This window comes from Podarcis melisellensis (genome assembly GCF_964234715.1).
Source record: "Podarcis melisellensis genome assembly, chromosome: 5".
Classification (NCBI taxonomy): Eukaryota; Metazoa; Chordata; class Lepidosauria; order Squamata; family Lacertidae; genus Podarcis; species Podarcis melisellensis.
Genome location: NC_138537.1, coordinates 70,323,008 through 70,344,962, shown reverse-complemented (window position 1 = coordinate 70,344,962; position 21,955 = coordinate 70,323,008). Strand labels below are relative to the sequence as shown.

General features: G+C 41.6%; 1 protein-coding gene across 44 annotated transcripts in view; it reads left to right on the top strand.

The window, feature by feature from the left end:
• The window catches only part of COL13A1 (collagen type XIII alpha 1 chain), a gene marked incomplete at its 5' end in the record, with an annotated part of 85,221 nt that overhangs the window by 10,800 nt on the left and 52,466 nt on the right, over window positions 1-21,955 (top strand). For 37 of the 44 annotated variants that reach the window (XM_081913117.1, XM_081913111.1, XM_081913108.1 and 34 more), the window contains 8 exons: window positions 974-1,024; window positions 8,228-8,263; window positions 8,805-8,831; window positions 9,735-9,761; window positions 14,793-14,819; window positions 14,925-14,951; window positions 15,389-15,415; window positions 20,523-20,588. In XM_081913117.1, the coding sequence (XP_081769243.1) occupies window positions 974-1,024; window positions 8,228-8,263; window positions 8,805-8,831; window positions 9,735-9,761; window positions 14,793-14,819; window positions 14,925-14,951; window positions 15,389-15,415; window positions 20,523-20,588 (288 nt within the window). Of the gene's footprint in view, window positions 1-973; window positions 1,025-8,227; window positions 8,264-8,804; window positions 8,832-9,734; window positions 9,762-14,792; window positions 14,820-14,924; window positions 14,952-15,388; window positions 15,416-17,421; window positions 17,479-20,522; window positions 20,589-21,955 lie in introns of all 44 variants that reach the window. The other 7 variants (XM_081913141.1, XM_081913140.1, XM_081913145.1 and 4 more) reach the window with 2 other exon arrangements.

Genomic DNA, 21,955 nt, shown 5'->3' with positions numbered 1-21,955 from the left:
TGGCCACTAGGGATGAATGGTGGAAATTTGTTTCAGTTTGCATTTGAAAGCAAGCCTACTTAATTCACACTTCCTGAAACAACTTGAGAACCTAAACACATCCATTCTTCAAAATTAACACTTCTCTAAATTTTGTGGTGCAGTTCTCTAGCCAAGTTAGGTGTACATAGAAGTGTAAAAGGTAAAGGGACCCCTGACCATTAGGTCCAGTCGTGACCGACTCTGGGGTTGCGGCGCTCATCTTGCTTTATTGGCTGAGGGAGCCGGCGTACAGCTCCCGGGTCATGTGGCCACCATGACTAAGCCGCTTCTGGTGAACCAGAGCAACGCATGGAAACGCCGTTTACCTTCCTGCCAGAGCAGTACCTATTTATCTACTTGCACTTTGACGTGCTTTCGAACTGCTAGGTTGGCAGGAGCAGGGACTGAGCAACGGGAGCTCACCCCATCGTGGGGATAAAGATAATGATAACTAGAAGTGAGACAACTCTGGCATAAGAGAGTAGAGTCAGAATCTCTACATAGTGAGATTATACTTTCCATCCTCAAGGAGCCGCGAATGATGCTTTGATCTGATTTCAGAATAGGTTCAAAATGGCTCCCCGTCTTGTTTGGAAAAGGCCAAGGGACCTGCTGTTTTAACTGGAAGAAACCTGCTTTTGATCATTTTTTTTCTCAAGAGTGTGCAGATGTATTGTTCCTTTTAATCTCTTTTGTAAACTTTCCTTTTTCCTCCTCGTTATTTCCTTGGCCATGCTTTCCTTTCAGCCCTCAGTTGTTGTTCATTTGAATCTTTAACTTTAAATATTCGCTTTGGCTTTGTCACTTACATTCGTGTATTTTTCTCCCACTCTCAAATACTTCCCTTCCTTCTTTTTCTTCAACAGCCAACTCTAAGCCATTTCCCAGTCTTGTTTTGGTTTTGATTTTCACGTCCATGTTCTCCCTCTCCTCCTCCTCCCATCCCTTGCAGGGAGCCCCAGGAGAAGCCGGCATATCCATCATCGGTCCCCGTGGCCCACCAGTAAGTTGCCTTCTCTGTTTTTTTTTCTTCTACTTTAATTTTTAAAGGGTATGGATGAGTTGCCCAAAAAATACAGGGAGTGGGAAAATGCCACTAGTCAGCTCAAAGGGCCTGTAACTCTAAATGATGTGGTTTACATCCCTGGCCAGATTTGTTTTTATATTGAAATTACAGACTATATATATTGGTTAGAAAGTACATCAGTCTCAGCACAAAAGCTCAAACTGGCCGTACCAGTGGTTTCCCCTCCTGTGTTTAAAAGTAATGGAAATATTTTCTGGTCTAAAGGGAAAAGCCAGTAACAGAAAGCATATTACACACCCTTGTATTTTTAGCAAAAAAATAAAAATAGTATTGCCTTCAGATAATACCAGCTGGTCACTGATTTCTGGTGCAATGTGCTAGAAAGAAATTTGACGTCATTTCCCAGAAAATGTGTGGTGACCCAGATCCCCCTCTCTTCTTCACCAACCCAAGGTGAACCATATTGGTAGTATTCAACACTGTAAGAAATGAATTGGTGGTGATTCAAGATTTTATTTATGGTAAACTTCTAAGAGGTTTTGTTGGGTTTCTTCTCAGGCAAAACATCTGTGGAATTCAGAGAGGTGTGGAAAGTTTGTTGATAAGACCAGCAGAATTTCTCAGGGAGGTCTTGCCACAAAACTACTGTCCACTTTAGTGAAAACAGAATGGGATGTCTTGTTAGTTGACTACAAGAGAGAGAGAGGCATGCACTGGTAGAGGTTGCCAGGCCTAACCGCTGTCACTTTCAGTTAAATAATGTCAGCTAGGGTGGAAGAGATTTGTGACTGAGGCCTTGAAGAGTCACTGTCAATCAGATTAGGCAATCCTGTGACAGATGGCCTGTCTCAGTACAAGACAGCTTCATGTATTTTATGTCTAAAAGTTAGTATCTTTGGGAGATTGCATTATTTATGCTTGGGCTTGCAGATGCAGGTAAAACCAGGAGACAAACTGGGGGCGGGGGGGAGGATCACTGAGGTGCTTATTTGTTTTATGTTGCATTTTTATGTGTTTCAGCCCATTTTATTTTCTGACTGAAAACATAAAGTTGCCAAGTTTCTCTCTTTTTACTGCCTACTAGTCTATAGTGTTCATATGTTGCCATAATACTCAGTGGCCACAATCTAGCACAGAGTTAGGTATGCCCAGGCTACTAAAACCAATGGTTTAAGTGCATTTATCTCTGTGTTGGACTGTGACCTGTGATTTTTCTCCATTGCATAACTAAGCTGAAAACTGCTCCACACGCTAACAGAATGTTATATGCCCTTTTCACACTGCCGCTTTGGATACAAACGTTACATGGAAGAGGAAGCAGGATTGAACTTCATGACCCCACCCCTGAGCCTCAAAGTGTGTCCCACAGCAGGATACAGATTCCGCATTCAGAACATAAAGTGTTCAGCATGTGTGCACATATTCCATATGCAAGGCCAGGGAAATGTATGAAAGGCAGGGCCTGGGCTAGTGAGCATGAATCTCCTCCTCGTGTTGATTTTATACAGAATGGCTATGACTTGGCTTTTTATGACTCAACAGTGTTCTTCTGCAAACAGTAATGAATATCATAAGCACAATGTGTGAAAGGGGATGGATACTTTCCTTCAGTTTTGCATTAATGAGCAGCCCACATTGTGCTGCAGCTTTGGCCGGAGAAGGCAAATTACAACTTTGAATTATGAGTGATGGTGCAACCTGCATCTGTATAATTATAGAGTAGGTTCAGTACTGATTCATCCTGTCCCTTAGCATACTTTCTTTGGGGAGTAAAATAATTTTGCTGCCAGGATTTGCATTTTAAGGATAAGAGAGGCAGGAAAGAAAAGTGCAGACACAGAAGTGTTGGGAGCTGAAAGTTTTAAGAAGGCTAAAGTGATATAAAAGAGGCAATTGCACAGCAGAACATTGTCTTTGTGCATGATGAATCTAGCAATTTCAGCTTCTAACCAGGAAATGAAATCATACTGTCCGCAACACCCTCTCACTGATAACCTGGCAATTTGCCCACAAGACTCCTGCAACCTGCCTTTTCCAACCCATCTTTGAGGGCCAGTTTTGCAAAAATGAAAAGGCATGTTGATTTTGCCTTGAGACTCCTCACTGGAGAGCATTTACTTAAGCTTTATTAGAGTGAAACTACTTGAGAGGAAATAATTTCAGGACTGTGGCTTTAATAAGGCACGTATTATGCTTGAAGTGAATTGTTGCCTGCCATAATCATCAGTACAGGGGAAATGCTTTTTCTCCATCTCCTTCTCCAAATCAATTGCAAAGATGATTTAGTTTTATGGTGACCTGGTGATAAGCGCTAAGGAGCACCTTGATAGCAAAGAAACGCAGGAGTACTCTGGAATAACAGCATGCTTTAGACAGATGTGAGATGACAAATAGTTTCCAGACTGTCTTTTGGAGGCGAGATGATGTGAGCAGTTGCACATCCAGAGCTTTTCAGCTGCTTAACATTACTTGGGTTTGCTGGCTTGAGCAAAGCATCGTGCTGAGCATGGCAGAAACAGACGCGTTCCACGACTTGGCAGTTCCCAGAGTTCTATTCTTGAGAACTTGATACAAACAACATTTGAGGAAGAGAAAGCTCCATGCTTCTTGGAATCTCTAGTGCTTGAACTTTTGCTCTGGCCTTTTATTGTCTCCAGCCTAAAGAGTCGAAAGGAGCAGCGTAGCAGTTTACAAGGAAGGTATCAGAGGCCAAGTTGCACCCTTTCCGGCTTTCCTCTAACTATTCTTTGCTCAGCCCTTTCTTGTCCATCAGCATTCAGAGACAATCTACATGCAGAGATTTATTAGTGAGATCCTCTCCTTTCTTGTTGTTTCAGAAAGTTACGGAGTGGACAGGCCATGGAATTTATAGCAGATCATCTCCCCTTGGTCCTTAGCCAGTGGCTCCAGGTGGTTTTATATATTCTGCCAAAGCCAATATGACACCAGCATTTTAAAAAAGTGCTGTTTGGAGCAATTTAAGGCACTTTATAGCCACAATAATTCTCCAAAGGAATTTCTAAGACGATTTTGGTCTTCATTCTCTGGCTTGTGAAAGCCCTTCTGTAATATGAAAGCAGGGTGTATGTCAAAAAGCAATGGTTTTCAAAGCATGCACTTGGTAATTCTAGGGTTCCATGGAAGCTTATTAAAGATTCTTCGATGAAACATTCAGTAAGGGCAGGCAAACCTCTCCAAAAAACAGCTTGCCCACTAATACCAGGAATGTTCCCAGGTACAGGGTGGGTGGATGTATTCTAGGTTTTGTTAAAGTGGGGAAAACAATAAGATCCAATGAGTGCCGCACATGAACTGAATGACAATTCTACAAAATGCCCTGGAATTAAATAGAAGGATCTGCTAATTTCAGTTCTTTCTGTTTCTCATTTTTTTCATTCTTAAATTCAGTTCTCCATATTTCTGCAGCAATTTGTGAATTGAAAAAATAAAATCCCTGTGAAAATTCTTCAGTATTTTAGTGGCAATTTCTGCCAATAGACACACTTCTGTATGCACTTTGACTAATGTGCATACAGTATTTTACAAGCAGTTTCCCCTAACATAATGCACTTTTGGTTGTTCTCACTACACACACACACACACACTTTCCCCTAATATAATGTATCTTTTGTACACATTGATTGGAGAACTGACTTGCAAAGTTCAGTTAAGAATGAATTTTGAAAGATGACAGTATTTCAATTATCATCCGGTTTGGAAAGTGTGAAACTGAAGGATTTGCCTATACATGTGAACTGGACTGAATCCCGCCTCCCCCACAATCCTTACTTGGAACGTTCCACTAACGAGCAGAGGTTCCATGGTAGACAAGCAAATGTCTCAAGAGAAAAAGTTTGCAAACAATTGCCTTACAGAGTAACTGTGAAACCCTAGGGCTACTTTTACTTCTAAAATGACTGTAATACAGCAGCAGATTTGCTACAGTTTATTGTGTATAATAGGGTTTCAGACTTCCACTGGCAACAACAAAAAGGCTTCCCCACTTTCTAAATTAGGCTATTAGAAATTAGGCTATTTTTGTACAGGTTATCCTAGTGTATAACCTATGTAGTAAGTAATTATATCTAGCATATGAGCTACTGCTTGCCATCTGGCTCCTCCTGCTGCTACTGTTTTGCACCTGGGTTTGGTTGGTAGAACTTGCAATTCTACTGCAAACACAATTAGATCCTGCAGACCTGGTCTACCTGTGCCTGCCTTAGATTGTGCTAAGTATTAAATGGAAAAAGGTTGATTGAGATTTTCAGCACCTTTATCTGGACTCTTCTCAATCTTAAATCTGCTATAAGAGTTTATAATCGTTTCCCCATTTTGTTTTGTTCAGCAATTGAGGTAACTGTAAGCAATTGCTTATATAAACAATTTACACACATGAGTAAACTTGTAACTAAGCACTGAATGTTTCTTTGGATCAGATTGTAGAACAATAGCATGTAACTATTCTTTGTCTATTAGACAAAGAAGGGTGTCTCTGTTTCCCTGAGTATTAGGAAGTCCCAGGGGAAGTTTTAGAGGGTCAGTTTCCTTTTGGAAGAGAGAAAACTGGAGACTTGCAGTGTTTATAATAGATGTATGTGCTATATAGAGAGTGAGAAGATAGGATGTTATTTTTTATTTGTTCGGTTACATCCGTGTCTTGCCTTCTTAGTGTGGGCTTACGAACTTAGTGATTTACAACATAATGGACCTAAACAATGGTTTAGTGTTTGGTGTGCTGTACATGAATTTGGGCTTACATTTTCCCTCCCCTGTTCCTCCTATGGTTAGTTCAAACAAACCAGGTACAAACCAGGGTTTGTGATATGGCTGATTAACAAACCATAGTTTAAAATTATTAGTTCTAATTAGTTTAAAAGTGAAAGCAGATGCCTGCAATATCCTCATGGCTATTATTGGGGGGGGGGGGGAGTCTGCAAGCCTGATGCTTGTGCATGTAATGCCAAACCATACTTTAGTGTTGCATGCAAACATGGCCATAAAACCACACCACAATTTTTTTAAAACCCACAAACCCACAATATCAATTAAAACAAAAAAGCAGTAAGCCAGCGCATGAAACAGCTGTTCATGGCACACATACTCGTGCAGTGGCTTGTATAAGCCCCTAGAAATCAAGTTCCAGACTATGCACACCCAAAGTATGAACCATTTTGTATTATTGAAGAGTATGCTTATAACAATATGAGCAAGTCCAGTGAAAAAACACTTATATATCATGTACATTACCTATTCTCTCTCTCTCTCTCTCTCTCTCTCTCTCTCTTTTTCAACACATGTGTCAGAAACATTTTAGCCAGTCATGAATTGCGGCATGTCTCCAAGCACTGATGTTTATCAGAAATTCGAAATCCAATAGATACTTGCAAATTTGTCAGATCAGGCAAGTAAAAATAGGCAGCACTGTTTCCAGGCACCCTTAGCAAGTAAACCTTAAAATTAGCTACACAGTGAAAGCACAAACTAGGTACAGTTGAAATACACGGAACAACCAGAAAGGGACTTCTGGGAACAGGCACAGAATGTACACATTTGTTGCTCCGTCTTCTGTTGGCATTGCATACCACCCTTGCTTAGGACTGTTCTGGCAACCATATTTGCTTCAACATTTTCCTTATGGGTAAAATGAATGAGGAGATATGAAAGCCAGACAACTGGGCTTGAGTGATCAAGACCACCATCATCTTTGAGGCTCAGTATACATCTCACAGCTGATTGACCACCATTAAATGCCTCATTTTATGGCACTGTGATGCGGTTATATAAAGTATTCCTATAAAGTGATCCCAGGCACTGCAAACTGCACCAAAAGGACTGGTGAGCAAGCTTGAATTTATAACACACATGTAATTGATTCAGAAACTTCAGACAAACTGTCTGGAATTCAAAACGAACCCTTCTGTAATGCTGCTGGGCCTCTTTATTTCCCATCATTCATGTGAAACCAGCCTGAGTGGCTATAGCTGAAGAACAATTGAAGGGAAATTGGAAATTACATAGTCTCTTCTACAGAACTGCTTTCCTTTTAATTTCCTCAACACCGGTTATTTGTGTTATATCCTCCAGCAGTTATAATTGTATCTGTTTGGGAGTAGAATAACAGGTTCCTTGAGATAACCTTGCACAGGTTTCTCTTACCATCTCTCCTTCTAGTATTGAGCTCAGGTAGTAAGCACTGACAGGACTGGAGCCAAAATGGACCCACCAAGAAGCAAGAAGGATTTGTCAGCCTTCTTATGGGAAGACCAAAGTTTGCAGAAGCTCGACAGTCTTTAAAAGCCAAAGTCAGTTCTCAAGAATTTAGTGAGGACTGAGCATGCTCAGCAGTTTGCTTTGTTTGATGGTTTACAATGATGTGGTGGAATCAGCATAGTAAGTATCGAATCCATGTGGTGAGGAGCTTCACATCAGCACTTTGTCACATGGAGCGATCTTCATGTAGTTGGGATTCCAAGTGGCTGGCCATTGTACATCTGCTTATTTCCTTTGGGCCCAACACCTTATTTGCACATATCATCCTTCCTGGTGTGTTTGCTCCAGGTTCTGGAGTTCTTTCCACACTGATTCAGGAATAGGTTGCCCACATGGTTCGGCCTCATGGTGTGCTTACAGGACACATAAGCAATGTCCAGCCCATAGAAGACCTATCATTTGCATAGCTTATAAATATATCCTCAGTCAAGCTGAACCACATGGATGGAAGTCTTTCTCTGTGCCCAGAACAGTGTGGGAGCAAATGCAGAAGGAACAGAAGCCGCATTAGCAATATGTTTAAAGGTCTAAGACTTGTAACTTGGGGGGGGGATAAAGGTATTGGGGACTACACTTAAAAGAATACTGAAACATTTAAAGATTTGTGGTGGCTGAGCATCAACATAAGCATTTTCTGAGTGGTGGAGAAATGTGCAACTTGAGATTAGAGAGTCCAATATTATTTAGTGACTTGCGGTAGCTTCCAGACACCACAGAAATGGCTTCATTTTGTACTAGTTCTCCGCAGTCAAGAGCTAATCCCTCAGGTCATGTAAAACAAGTGTACATATTTTCATCTGGCAAATGATGGAGAGTAGGAAATCACAAGGCCTGATGGAGTGATTTAGTCACACATGTTGCTGTCTCATCTGTTTCTTCTAATCTCTTTTTCCGCTTCATTCTATTCAGGGACAGCCTGGAACAAGAGGTTTTCCTGGGTTTCCGGTAAGTGGCACTGCTAATGCATACTGGTATGTATGAATGATATATTTCTAAGTGCAGCATCCCTTAAGCTAAATGCCTCTTGACGCATCTGCTCTAAAAATGGATGGCTGGGGATTGTGTCACAGAAAAGACATTGCTATTTCATTCAGTGCTTTGATTTCTTTAAAAATGTATTTATTGTTTTTTTAAAAAATGCAAGTAGAGATCTCCTATATTTTCCTTACAAATGAGTCATTAAAGCAAAAACTGTAACATAAAACTATAAATATGTGTTGTGATTTGAACTAATTTCTAGATCTGTTGCAATGCTTTTTCAGTCACTAGACTCCCTTGTGTTTTCTGTCCAAGACCTGTCAGGTATTCAGTCTTGTGGGCTGTATATATGGGCTATGAACACAGTCAGAATATTTGCCTGTTTTAGACTTCATTGCTACATACTTTCTTGGGAGAAAGCCCCATTGAACCCAGTGGGGCTTGCTTCTGAGTAGACCTGTATAGAATTACACAAAAAGTCACCTCTTTTCTTTTGTCTTAATTTCAGGGTCAGATTGGTTTAGACGGCAAACCAGTAAGTGAATATTTCCCCTCCCCTGGCTCTTGTTCTTGCTCATACTCTTAGTCAGCAGCTTTCTGTCAATAACACTTTCAAAATGTTTATCGCTAAATCATTTGTTTCAATAATTCTGGGCAAATCCATATATGTGAAGTGGTGCTGGTGTGCAGACCACCAAAAGACACATCTTAGAAATTAGACTTGTCAGAAATGTAACTTATATGGTTGGAGACTTTTTAAAAATCCACCTATCATACACCAGTGTTTCTATTTTTATGTGTGTTTGTTTACATTTTGAAAGCTTTAAAACCCAATTTTCAGGACACATGGGGGAAAATATACTTACAAGATATGGCCCCACATCACAATTCATCCAAAACTAGACCTGAATAAATATATCTTCAGAAATTCTTTGAAAGACCAGTAGCGATGAGGCCATTGTGGTGAGGTAGAGCCAACATTTGCATTGCTGCAGGGGCACAGTGGCTGAAAGGTCAGGGCTGTGTAGGTGCCAGTGTCAGGAAGGCTGCTCTGCCCGAAATTTGGGCCCTACTGCAAGAGGCCATCTGTATGTATCTCTGTGAGGAGTGAGTTCCAAATGTGTGGGGCCACCTTTAAGAAAGCCCTGTTCCTGCTCCCTGCCAGCCTAATGGCTCTTGCTAGCCAGTTAGAGAGCAGGGTCACAGCTTTCATTTCAGTGCTTCGGCAGGCTCATCCACCTGCAGGCAGCCCTTCAGATAACATGATCCCAAACCACTTAGGGCTTTAGATGTCCAAACCATGAGAAAACCATTGCTGTAGGAAAGCAACAGGAGAACACATGACTAAACGGTAATGACAATTGCAGAAGTCTGAGGCTTCAAAATGTCCTAGTAACTAGAATGGCCACCCCTGATGCAGTCTTCCTTTCCATTTCAGGGGCAACCTGGACAGAAGGGAGAAGTGGTAATAAGACTTTAATCTATTTCTGTGCAATATGCTGGGTTGAGGCTGGAGACTTTCAAGCTTGTAAAAGGGCAAGACTGGCAGGGCGGGTTTGTGGAGTCTTCATTTCAAAATGGAACTAGGGTTGCCATATTTCAATAAGTGGAAATCTGGACACAAAGGTTGCTGAGTTTTAAAGCTTTTGTTTTGTTTTGTTTTGTATTTTTTTCAGAAATTCACCAAAAATGCAACACTTCCAATATGGGCTGCCATACGCCTGGGTTTTCCTGGCTATTTTAACCAGTTTCTGAAAATTCCACCAGGACACCATTTTCGAAGGACAAATCCCAGCTGTGTCCGGGAAATTCCGGACATATGGCAGCCCTACCTGGAATAGAACTCCCATTCTTTTATCTTCCTACTCTAGCAATGAAAGCAAGAAAGTGATTTCTGCTGGCAAATTTGTAAATAAGACCTCCACCCCCCACCCCACCCCACCCTGTAAGCAGCACTAGGTTATTGGGTCATCATCAACAAATTTATTGTACTAGCCTTGACCACTTTAAAAATAAACTCAAAAAAATTCCAATCCCTAAACAATAAAAGCATTGTATAATAAGAAAGTTAAAGTACCTTCTAATGATATTAAATATTTAAACATAATTAGAGTAAAACTGAATTCAAGGTAAGATTAAACTAAATACACTCTTAAAGCTCCTAAGGCATGGCCTCCTTTAATACACTAGTTCTTTCTGTTAGATGTTTGCTTGCAGCTAAAGCATACAATGTTGTTCTATATGTAACAAATGGATAAACAACTCCAAAGAGAAAACACATAATTTTTTGGTCAGGATGTTAAACTAGACAAAATATTTCTCAGTAATTTTCCCTTGTACTATCATATAAAGGACATTTCGGTGCATAATGGATTACATTCTCCACCTGCTTTAAATTACAAATGCAAATCTGTTGTGAAACTGGTATCTGTTTGTCTCTACCATTTGACACGGTGGAAGGCATAATCTGTAGGCGTAGCTCTCAGAAAGCTCTGCATAGGGGAAACACTGTCACTTCTTAATGATATCTAGATCTTTGACATTCCTCTTTGAAAGAATGACGCCAATGGGGAAATTTAGATTGTTGCTCTGGGGGTGGGGGGATGGGCCAGGAGAACCCCAGAGCAATGCGTGCAAGATAAAAGCGGGGGGTGTGTGTGTTCTGTCTGGCAAGCAGAAATACTTGCACTGACAGATCTATTAGAAGAGTGCAACATTGAATTCCTCCCATGGTTCCACCACCAAACTTATCATAATATGGCAGGTTCTGGCAACGCCAAGGTAGGGTATGACATCACCATTGCACAGGAGTCCTTTGTGCATGTGTGGTATGGCTTTATAGCATCAATGAAATCTCTAGAACAGGTGTAGAAAATCTTCCACAACTTGAGAACCGCATTCCCTTCTAGGAGACCTTCCAGGGGTCAAATGCCAATGGCAAAAGTGTGCAGAAGGCTAGTTTCTTTACACACACACACACACACACACACACACACACACACACACACTCCCCTTGCTATTCTCCAAGCAAGAAACATAAATTGTTCAAGGACATATTCCTACCAGACAGAGACACTCAAGAAGGGTGCGAAGCAAGGATGGAAAGGAATGCAGCTAAGGAGGATGTGTGGCCCAGGAAGAGTTGCAAGTGGCATATAGACACCCCTGGGCCTCATATTCCCCATTCCTGCTCTAAATTTGCAAGAGAACTCCAGATTCTTGTGAATATACCTGGTACAGTGGTTTTGTCATAGCTGGACCTGCAAATCCTCGTCTGGATTCCATATTTTTGTGGAATCGAGCTGCATCTGTAGCTATACCAAAGGCAAATCAGTTCTACATCTAATATCAAGGGAAATTTTCTAGGCAAACTGCTGCTGTCCCTCTTCTGGCCACAGGAGTGGGTAGGACTGGAGCCAGGTTTTTCTCCTCCTGACCCTGCAGCCAGGAGGTACTGGCTTCATTGAATACAGTACACTATCAACATAACTGTTATATGCACTGGGAAACCAAAATATTGTGTGACTCGCTTTCTTGCAATATTCACTTTTTATTCTGATGGCCTGGGACCAAACCCACAATATCGCCAAGGTATCTCTCTCCTTTCCATGATGCTAGTCACCGTAAATTTAGTTAGCTTCATGACTCAACAAGGCTTAATTTGCCTTTGTGCTTACTGTTCCTTGTTGTGACTGCTTTGCTAAGTCCTTTCATATTTAAGCTACACTGGGATAATTAGGATTTGCTGGGTGACTGGCAAGTCTGAAATGCATGGTGAACTGGGTCATCTGATTGTTTCACCATCAGGTGGTAGCTCCACATCACTCCACCCCTCCTCCATCCAACTTAACATGCACTTAATAGAAGGATAGGGCGGGGGGACGGGACTGTGCTGTTTGAGATGAATGGGGTTGAGTGCCGAGAAACTGTGTTAGGATATCCTGTTTTCATTATCCAGATTTCTTTTTTTTAAAAAAAACCCAGAAATACTTGTCAGGGAACCCACACAGTTTTGAAAATCAACTGTTCACAAAATTATTCAAGTCAATAACTTGGAAAGCAGAGTTAGCCAGATACAGGCCATTTAGCCTATCTTGCTTGTAACTGGACACACTTTCGCATACTAAATTCCTGGTCCATAAATTTTATCCACCTTGTTAATTCTGCTGCCACCCTGTGTGTATTGGCCCTATTTTACAAAGTATCTCATTTCAGTGTGTGCTTCGATTCCTGGATTGCTCGAGTCATGCTTTTATTTTCTACGAAGCTGGAGTTTTACCCTGTGTCTAAAGCAGAGCGAACCACAGGATATAGTGTATACTTTGCTTCCTCTCTGAGTTAATGAAATAATCCCACCCTACAATCTATCAAATAGTACAGGCCTGTGGTCTGGCAAGCTTCTGCTTGCTTTGGCCCAGAGCCTACAGAATTCCAATTTAACCCCACTGTTCAAATTAATTGTCACTCTCTTAATATAGTATATTTTCACTACATTATTTGTTGCAGGCAGATGCTGAAACATGCCGTGCTTTCTGTATCTGATGAATTGATTGTGAGATTTTCTTTTAAATTAAGTTTTTGGGGCGGAATGCACATATTTTGTGACCCTCTAAGTCAACACAGCCCACCAGGCATGTGTTGTGTGGGCCAGCCAGGTGTTGGAGAAAACCAAAATGCTTTTTTTTTAGGGGGGGAGGGAGGGAAGCTCCAGGCAGGCGCCAAAGACCGTTTTATTGAGCCTCTGGTGGCCTGTGTTCAGCTCACTGAGTCACAAGTGGAGCAAGTCTCCACCAGGCATATTTTCAGTGCATCCCAAACACCAGAAAGGAAGAGGCCAAGCACAAGAGATTTTAAATAGGCTAAAGTCTATGGCTGTGCTCCGATTTACTTCTCCATCACTTTTTCTCAGAGAGCTGTATCCCTAATAGGCATCAGAGGTATGCCAAAATATCACAGAATAGTGTGCAAATGAGAGGTATGCCATACCCTGTTGTTGCTGTAAAAAATGTATGCAGGTCCCTCTTCAGATAAGTTTGTCATGTGAGCACTATCTTATCTTTGAAGAGAATGTAAAAAAGACATTTAGCACACATCTCACATCATGGCCTGATTTTTATTAGTCTAGCTCAGTGTTTCCCAAACTTGGGTCTCCAGTTGTTTTTGGACTACAATTCCCATCATCCCAGACCACTTGGTCCTGCTAGTTGGGGATGATGGGAGTTGTAGTCCAACACAGCTGGAGAACCAAGTTTGGGAAACCAACTAGCAGCTGGGTGCTATTGTGCTTTGAATGTGGGTTGTTGCTGTTGTTTTGCTACTTTTTGGTTGCTTTCTTTTAGTTAATTAATAGGCTAATGCTGCTGATTTTATTTTTAATTGGGCACCTGTTATTTTTGTTTATAAGCCACCCAGATCATTTCACCAGACGTGCACATGTCACAGCATACCTTAGCAAACTAGATTAAGGGGTGCAGTGGTGTTGAGCCAGAGCCACCACCTGCTGGCAAGACAATAAGACCTCCACCTCACTGTGGATTTCACACTTGTCATTCACAGGTCGGGGCCCTGCTGTGAAGTAGCTAATATTCCATCCTCCACTTTGCAAGAAGCAGTGGACAGTTTAGACTTATTTGTCCCATGTGTGAAAAAGCTTTTACTCTTCTGTATTAGGAATGGGTTAATCTGTCAATTTCAGTATCTTTCAGTTCTTCACTTTTCCACTCTTAAGTTCAGTCTCCACATTTCTACATTGGAATATTTTTTTAAGCCCTCCAGAAAATTTGTCAGCATTTTTGTGCAAATTTCTCATGTGCATTCTAAATGCATTTTTGCTCAGTGTGCACATTTTTCGAAGCAAAATGCATATTTGATTTTTTTATTGTCACTAATATATGCATTTATGCATATATAGTCTGTGCATTCTTGTAGACATTGTTTGGCTGGAGAACTGCTGTGCAGAATCCGGATAAGTCTGACTTTCTTAGGATATCCATTTCGGTACACAGTATTGTTTTGAAAAGTGTGAATCTGTCGTCTTTAAATGCAAATAGAACTGAATTCCTCCCCCATCCCTACTTTTGGTGGTGCTACTCCTACAGACTATGCATCCCACCGCCCACACTGCTGAATGTTCCTGGTAACTATGTCACTAGTGGATAGTCTCTCCTGATGGGAACTGCACATGCTGTAAGGATATTTAATTGATGTGCAACATCACCATGAAAGAAAGATTTCCCACATCTGTACATGGAGTAGATGACATCTGTAACAGGCCCAATTAAGATATGTTACTTGGAGGATCCTAAGGATACCTGATTATGGAATTAAAAGGTTTGGGTGAGAATTATCGCAAAAGGGGTTACAGCTTGCCTGTGTTTCCTGTCTGTAATGCCAAAGTTTTATCTGAAGCTTACATCATGTGCTGTCGTATTCATCATATTGTTCACTTTGTTTTTCACTTGATGTAACCTCTGCTTGGGTTTTCCTCCCCTCAAAGGGCCCAGCTGGTCCCAAAGGACAACCAGTGAGTAATTACTTGTACATACTTTCTGCTGACACTTATTTTTGGCATTCCTTATTACCATTATATATGCGACATGACTCTATATTTGTCTTCTACTTTCTATAGGGAACCGCTGGACAAAAAGGAGAAAAGGTGAGCTTAGCAGAATTAACATTCTACCTACAATAAAAAGGGAGTTCCATGTTGGTTTGGGTTTCAGTTTCTAGAAATACCTGTGTTCAAGGCAGGCTAAAATAGTCGTGTGCTCTCTTAAAGAGGATTTTAAGTCACATTAAAATGCAGGTTTTTCTAGAATCTGGAAGCTGAAACAACCTGGAACTCCTGGATATTCATGTGCCCTGAATCAATAGTCTCAATATCCACAGTTGCTTTTGAAAATAATGTCACCTTTGCACATTTGAATCCATGGACAAAGTCCAGACCACAGGATGCTTAAATCAGCATTATCCTCACTGACATGGATGCATTCAAGTCAGCAATGCACCTGCTATGAACCTGTCTCCACGAATCTATTTTGGTTACAGCATACATGATGTAAACTATTTTCTTTTAATCTCCTACTTTTGCAGGGTCAATGTGGAGATTATCCACACAGGGTAAGCAGACTCTTCTATTTTGTTTGTAAAGTGACCCTTGCATATTATCCCTTGTTTATTTGGATGGCTTTTATGGAAATATAGAACTTAAGAGTTCTTAGAGTTCATCACTGGCTCTTGCAGTCCTTTCCTCACCCACCCCCCATCCACATAGATATTTTATTACCTGACTATTGGCAGATACAGTGAGTGCAGAGTTTTCCGGGAAATATTTCACCAATTTCTCCATCTGGCTAGCAGATCTGCCAGTTAGGATTGCTCTGCCCAGTTTCTCTGCATTAGAACCATAGAATTGTAAAGTTGGAAGGGACCTTGAGGGTCATCTAGTCCAACCCCCTGCAATTCAGAAATCTCAGCCAGAAAGGCATACATTGGGGCTGAAATTATTATAGGGACACAGGTTTAAATACTTCATATTCAGCATTTGAGAAGTCTCCTAATAAATATACCTAAAATCTGGCCCTTATCCCAGAGAGATATAGATGTTCTGTTTGTCCAGGATCCTGAGTGATGGCAGGATGCAGATAATGACCCTTTTAGAGGTATCTGAGGCAGAAGGATGCAGGGAACAAAGGCTGGCTGATTGGCTGTGTGTTCTGGCCCATATAATTACAACAACAGAGAGCCAAGTATATTTATTTAGAAAAGCAGTGTCAGTCAATTGCTATGGGCTTTTTATTTTTAAGTTAGAAGCATAGTTTGCCTGAGCAATGCTCTGAGTTCAGCTGCACTCCCTTGCAAGTTCTCCCAGTGCTGATCAAGATGAAAAGGAGGGTCCACAGACTATTAAAACACTGAGAAACTAATCAGGGGTAAAGAGGACTTGACCATACCATACGATCACAAAGAAAAAAATAGTGTGGCTTACTGTCTCTGTTGGATATTTGGAATTGTTATTTAAGAAATTATACCTTCCCATCTCAGATGGTGCTTTCAGCTACAGGAGATCTACATAATAAGAGGAAATATAATAATGATCCACATCCTATGAGCAAATAGATTAAGGTGGAGAAGCTCTGGCAAAGCTTTGCAACGGGAGTATGCCTTGAGCCTTCCTCTGCTACATTCTAAACTAACCAGCAGCCTATGTTTTGTTTCTGGGGGTGAGGAACCCGAGAGTTGAGCCGTAGCCAGCAAAGTTTGAGATTTTAGCTTCCAACTCTAATTAAAATTATAGGAACTTAAAGGTTTTCGTTTTCTTTTTAAAAACAACACTGGGCCTCAAGATGATACCAAAAATGTTCTTGAAGACTTCAGAGCCAAATGATTTCTTAAAGTCATTAAAAAGTTATGCTTTTTTAAAAAGCTGTTAAGCAGATTCATGGTTTTTGAACTTTGAGAGGTGCTAGACAAGAAGATTAGGCCTATCCTGCTGCCTGGAAATCTTGGATGGACTCAGGGCACTGGTCACAATTTCCATCTTTGTTAAGCGTTGCCCTTAAAGGCAGCAATACTTTGCAAATTATCAACGGTAAGGTGTGTCCCCCACCCCCATGGATCTTAAAGGAAGGCAATTAATTTCTTTGTTCCATAATAACAAACTTATTTTTTTTCCAAAAAGAGGAAGGAATAGCCCAGATACTTGTTTTAGCTTGCTTAGGATTTCTGAATAATGGGTTTCTTACCATTGTGTCTGTGGCATATGAACTGATTTTTTGGCCTGGGTTCCCCTCCTCTACCACTGTCAGTAAAGCAAGGACTGAGGATCCAGCCCCACTGTTATGTAGTTCCCTAGCCTGTTCGTCGAGCAACAAATTAGGAAAGCTGATACTGTGCTCTCAACGAAGGAAATGAATGCATCAAGAGGTTATGTATGCATTGCACAATGCAAGCCTTGAGGACAGATGAGGTAACTGAAACAGGTAAAAAAGGCAACAGGGTTGGGCAGGGGTTGCAAGTTGTCTTCGGACTGGATTTAGGAGTTGGTGAAATTCATTTTGCTGCTGATGGTATAGAGAATCAAATTGACCCAGCTCTGTGTTGCTCTGTCTCCACTGTCCCCCTAGGAATACCTAAGCACCACACTTGCAGCCCTGCGTTCTAATCAGATCCTTACACTGAAGGTTTGTGGGGAAAGGGTTTAACTGGTCCTGTTGCAAAAGGCCAAGGAGATGAATCCAATATTGCATGTTCTCAGTGGCAAAAGATCCAATAACATACCTGCGGGACGCTACCCCCTCCCCTCCAATAAAGGAAAATGTGTAAAATATATGCTACCATCAGACTTCAGTTTTTCACTGTGGGAAAAGGCAAATGATGTAAAGAAAAACATTCTGTATATCATAGTCATGCCATCTGAACTATCCTGAGCTCAACTTCCAATAGTCGTTAATGACTGTCATCTCAAGATTTATTTAGGAACATAGGAAGCTGCCATACTGAGCCAGGCCACTGTTCCATATAGCTCAGCACTGTCTACACTGGCTGGCAGCAGTTCCCCAGGGTTTCATTCGCGGCCCAACTCGAGATTTTGAAGGTTTAAACTGATCAGCACTATTTTTGCCTTGTCTGTGTTTTTAGATCTTGCCTCAAGAGGAGTCCCTTCTGCTGAGCAATTTCACAGTTGATTATAAGACATGTGAAAGGCACTCCTAGATCATAGAATCATAGAGTTGGAAGGGACCTTCAGGATCATCTAGTCCAGCCCCCTGAAATGCAGGAATATGCAATTGCCCTATATGGGGATTGAACCTGCAACTTTAGCATTATCGGCACCATGCTCTAACAGCTGAGCTAGGAACAGGCAACCTGTGGCTTTCCTAATGTTTCTGGACTACAACTCCCCTCATTCCTGACTGACCAGGGCTGATAAGAGTTTGGAGATCAGCATCATCTGGCAGGCCACAGTTTCCTCATACCTGCCCTAGATACTCCCATGCTTCTTATTAGGATAGGTGAGACATCAGAAGAATACAGCCGGACCTAAGGATGGCATTCCAAATCTTCCTCATGTTTGCTCAGATCCAACACCTCACACAGAACAGATGGAATATGAAAATCCTATTCAGGTGTTTATCTCCGTACTGTCTCAGTCACATAAAGAGAACTAGTGGGGCTGCATGTGCTTGTCTGCATGCATCACCGCACCCTATACTGTCCCCACAGTGTTGATACATTGGGGGAATGTCTGAAGGGGAGATGCCTGCTGAGCATGCAGAGGCTGCCTTCAGGAGCACTCAGGGTTCCAACTCACAGGGCAGCCTGTGTGCTTGTCAGGCAGTTCCCACCCTGCTTTAGATCTTCCCCCAACATGTTGATGGTGGTGGGGACAGGCAGATGTGTGGTGTGGTGGTGGGGGCAGAGGAAGCACACGTGGCTCTGCTGTGTGTGTCTCTTTCTGCGCAACAGAGATTGTGTGGAGAAAAACACCTGAAGAGGGCTACAGCTTCCCAAAATTCAGCTGACTTTGTCGCCTCTTAAGAATTACAGGGAATGTGCAGTGTCTTTTTCTGTGATTCACAGACTGAGCCCCTCTGTGGTCTTTGGATCTGCTGTTGATTGTGGCCTTCTTAATCCAACCATTGCTCTTCCAATTTTACCACCACAACACGTCTTCTATTTTTAACAAGCTGCCCAGAATGACTGGGTTGCAGTGCTGCAATATTGTGATGACATTTCAGTTTTGCAACAAGACTGGAACTTGGCCTGCACTAAAGAGCAAGCAGCCATAAAAAAGGGGAAGAAAGTGTACTCTCTGAAGTGTACACAGTTGCTGTCATGGGAGACCTGCAGGCATACCTCTCAGCCTCAAAAGAAATTACAGGCATCTGCATTTCTGAGCTTTAGCAAGACCTGATTGTTCTTGCACAATATACTAGTGAAAATCAGGAGTGATTCTAGTTGTAGAGTGAGGATAAGCATTTGCAGCGGTTGGAACAGTTCATTGAATATTTGGCAGGCAGAATATGCATAGATATGCATAAATATGTTTGTATTCCTGGAGTCATTTTTGTGAGGTGGAATGGATATCTGTAGCATGGAACACGTGGCTTTGGATTTAAAATGGACACGCATAGAGACAGTTGTGAGGCAAGACATACACACGCTCACACACGCAATGTAGAATGATGTGGAGTAAACTTTGGAAAGGTGCTGAAATTAGAAATGCATCTCATGCATACTAATTACTTTTGTGAGGTCAGGTATGGTAAAACTGAAGAGGGAAATGACCTCCATGTGAAGTTCATGTTTGGAACACTGAAGGAATGAGTTCTGAGAAAGATCTCCTATAGTTGGACTTGGCAGGGAGTGAAACTTCTGCCAAGATGTAGAGCTGGATTCCTTGTTGGAATGAAGTCTTCAAGTTATTCTGCATTCATCCCTTCAGAATTTTAAAAGATGCCTTCTTCATATCCATTTTCACTGGGGAGGGGGTGTTTTAAAAAAGCAGGCACACTTCTTTTACTATAATGACTAGTTTTCTCTAATACAGTTTGGCCTATCTAAGGGATGAAAAATGGTTTGCTGAGAATATCTGTTGTAATCAGAATAACCTTTGCATTGATTAGCAAATTTGCTATGGAATTAGCTAGCAACAAAAAAGAATGGTCAAGAAATGAACTATATCTGGTAATAAGGAGAGCACAAAAACAACCAGTGAGGAATGGAGACTTTGGGTGAAGCAAGTGCAAGAGAAGTGCAAATAACAAGTCAAGAAGCAAATTTAGAGCAGAAGTACTCTGCCTAGAGACTACAGGTGTGGAGGGTAGCAAGTGCTATGCTTAGTTGCAATGATACACAGCAGAAGCATAATCAGCTTTTTCTCTTCCATGTTATATAACTAGAAAGTATTTTTTAAAAAAAACTAGAGTACTCTGAAGCCTGAAGAATAAAACCAAAGCCTATGTTCAAAATATTAAAATAGAACATAGAAGAGCTCAAGAGGCTTGCCAAAAGGTTCCCAATGACAGATACCTTTTCCATTGCCCTTCATTCTTGTCTCTGAACTGTGACTTACTTTCATTACATCCTTTCATTGTTTTCCTTCCCCACCCCCTTTCCATTTTCTTCATTGGCTGTTCTGTATGACTTTTGATGCCCTACTGACCTCCTTTGCCTTGTGACCTTTGGCCCTTGCCCTGTGACCTCCTGGCTCGGTCTTCTTCAGCTGTTGCCTCTTCTCAATTCAGTGCGGCTGGCTCCACCCCCAGTCATAAAGAGACGCACCTTCCAGGTATCCTTCTTCTTTTCCTGGTTTTAAGCATTTTCTTTTCATTCAGAGACTGGCGATTAATCAGCTTCCTTTCTTCCTTAAAGAGGGTTTCATGAAAACTAGAAGAAGCAGGAATCTCTTTAGAGAGTCAGTTTTATCCACCATTTGACATGCCTGTACATCAGAAATGACCCCACAAGCTGGTTTTAGTTCACTTGTGTGCTTGCGCTCTCAGTTTAAGCAGCTAAGCATGAACAGAAATATTTTGGCTGCTTCTCCTGATGATCTGATTTCAGGGCCACACAAGATGCTGCAAGAAAGAGTGTTATTGAGGAAGAACAAGGTTTTCACAGGATATACTTGAAGAAAAGGATTGCTTCTTTTTCTTGGAGAGAGAGCAAATGACCCCCCTTGCAGTACTATAGAATATCTGAAGGAGAACTGAATCTAAGAGCCCTCCATGCATTATATTGAGGCTGTGTTTACCACGAGACTATGCACTGGTGTCATGCAGGTATCGCCTGCAGTAAACATGTAAACATGTATTTTAAGGCAAGTTTGCACAACCTGGGACCTATCAAGCAGAATGTAGTGCATGGTAACCCAGAGGCTCAGCAAACTGTCTAGACCTTTAAAAACAAGGGGACTGTTAAGCACCTAGAACACCACAACACCTTGTAGGGTGGCTGTTTTCAGCTTGCTAGATCAGACGTTCTCAAGGCCTGGCAAAGTGTGACAAACAGGCACCCATCTCTAAATACCTGAGGATTTGTGTCATGGACACCAGACTGGTCATGGCTCCTCTGGGAGTGTCTACACTTAATATGTTTACTGTGGAAAGTGTTGGTTTTGATAGGTCAGTGTAACTTTACTAAACACAGTTGCCACACAAAATAATATCCTGATTGCATCCACAGCAAACACCCTTTGACTTCCCAGACAGACAGACAGACTGTAGCACTAACAGTAAGGGAACCTCTGCCGACAATCTCTTCAACTCCTCTAGAGATAGCTATGTCACTTTGAATGAAGGCACTGGAATGAATTAGCTTGTATATCTATGGAGATTTATACATGGGCATTTGGCAAGTACTGGCTCAGCTGCCTACAACATCCTTCAGAGGATACAGCCGCAGTGCCCTTGGCTTTGTTTGAGGACAGTATTATGTGTGTTTGTGTAGATAAGTGCAGATGGTTCATCTCAGCAAGAGTTCTCTATAGTGAGATGCCAACCCACACAAAGCCTCTTGTTACTGTGGCATTATGGTATGCTTAGGAATACTTTTAGCCTGGAATGGCCCTCTAGGATTCATCTGGAATGTAACTGGATGGAGGGAGTAAGTCAGAGATCAAACGCCATACTTATCGGATGTCACATGCCTATTTTT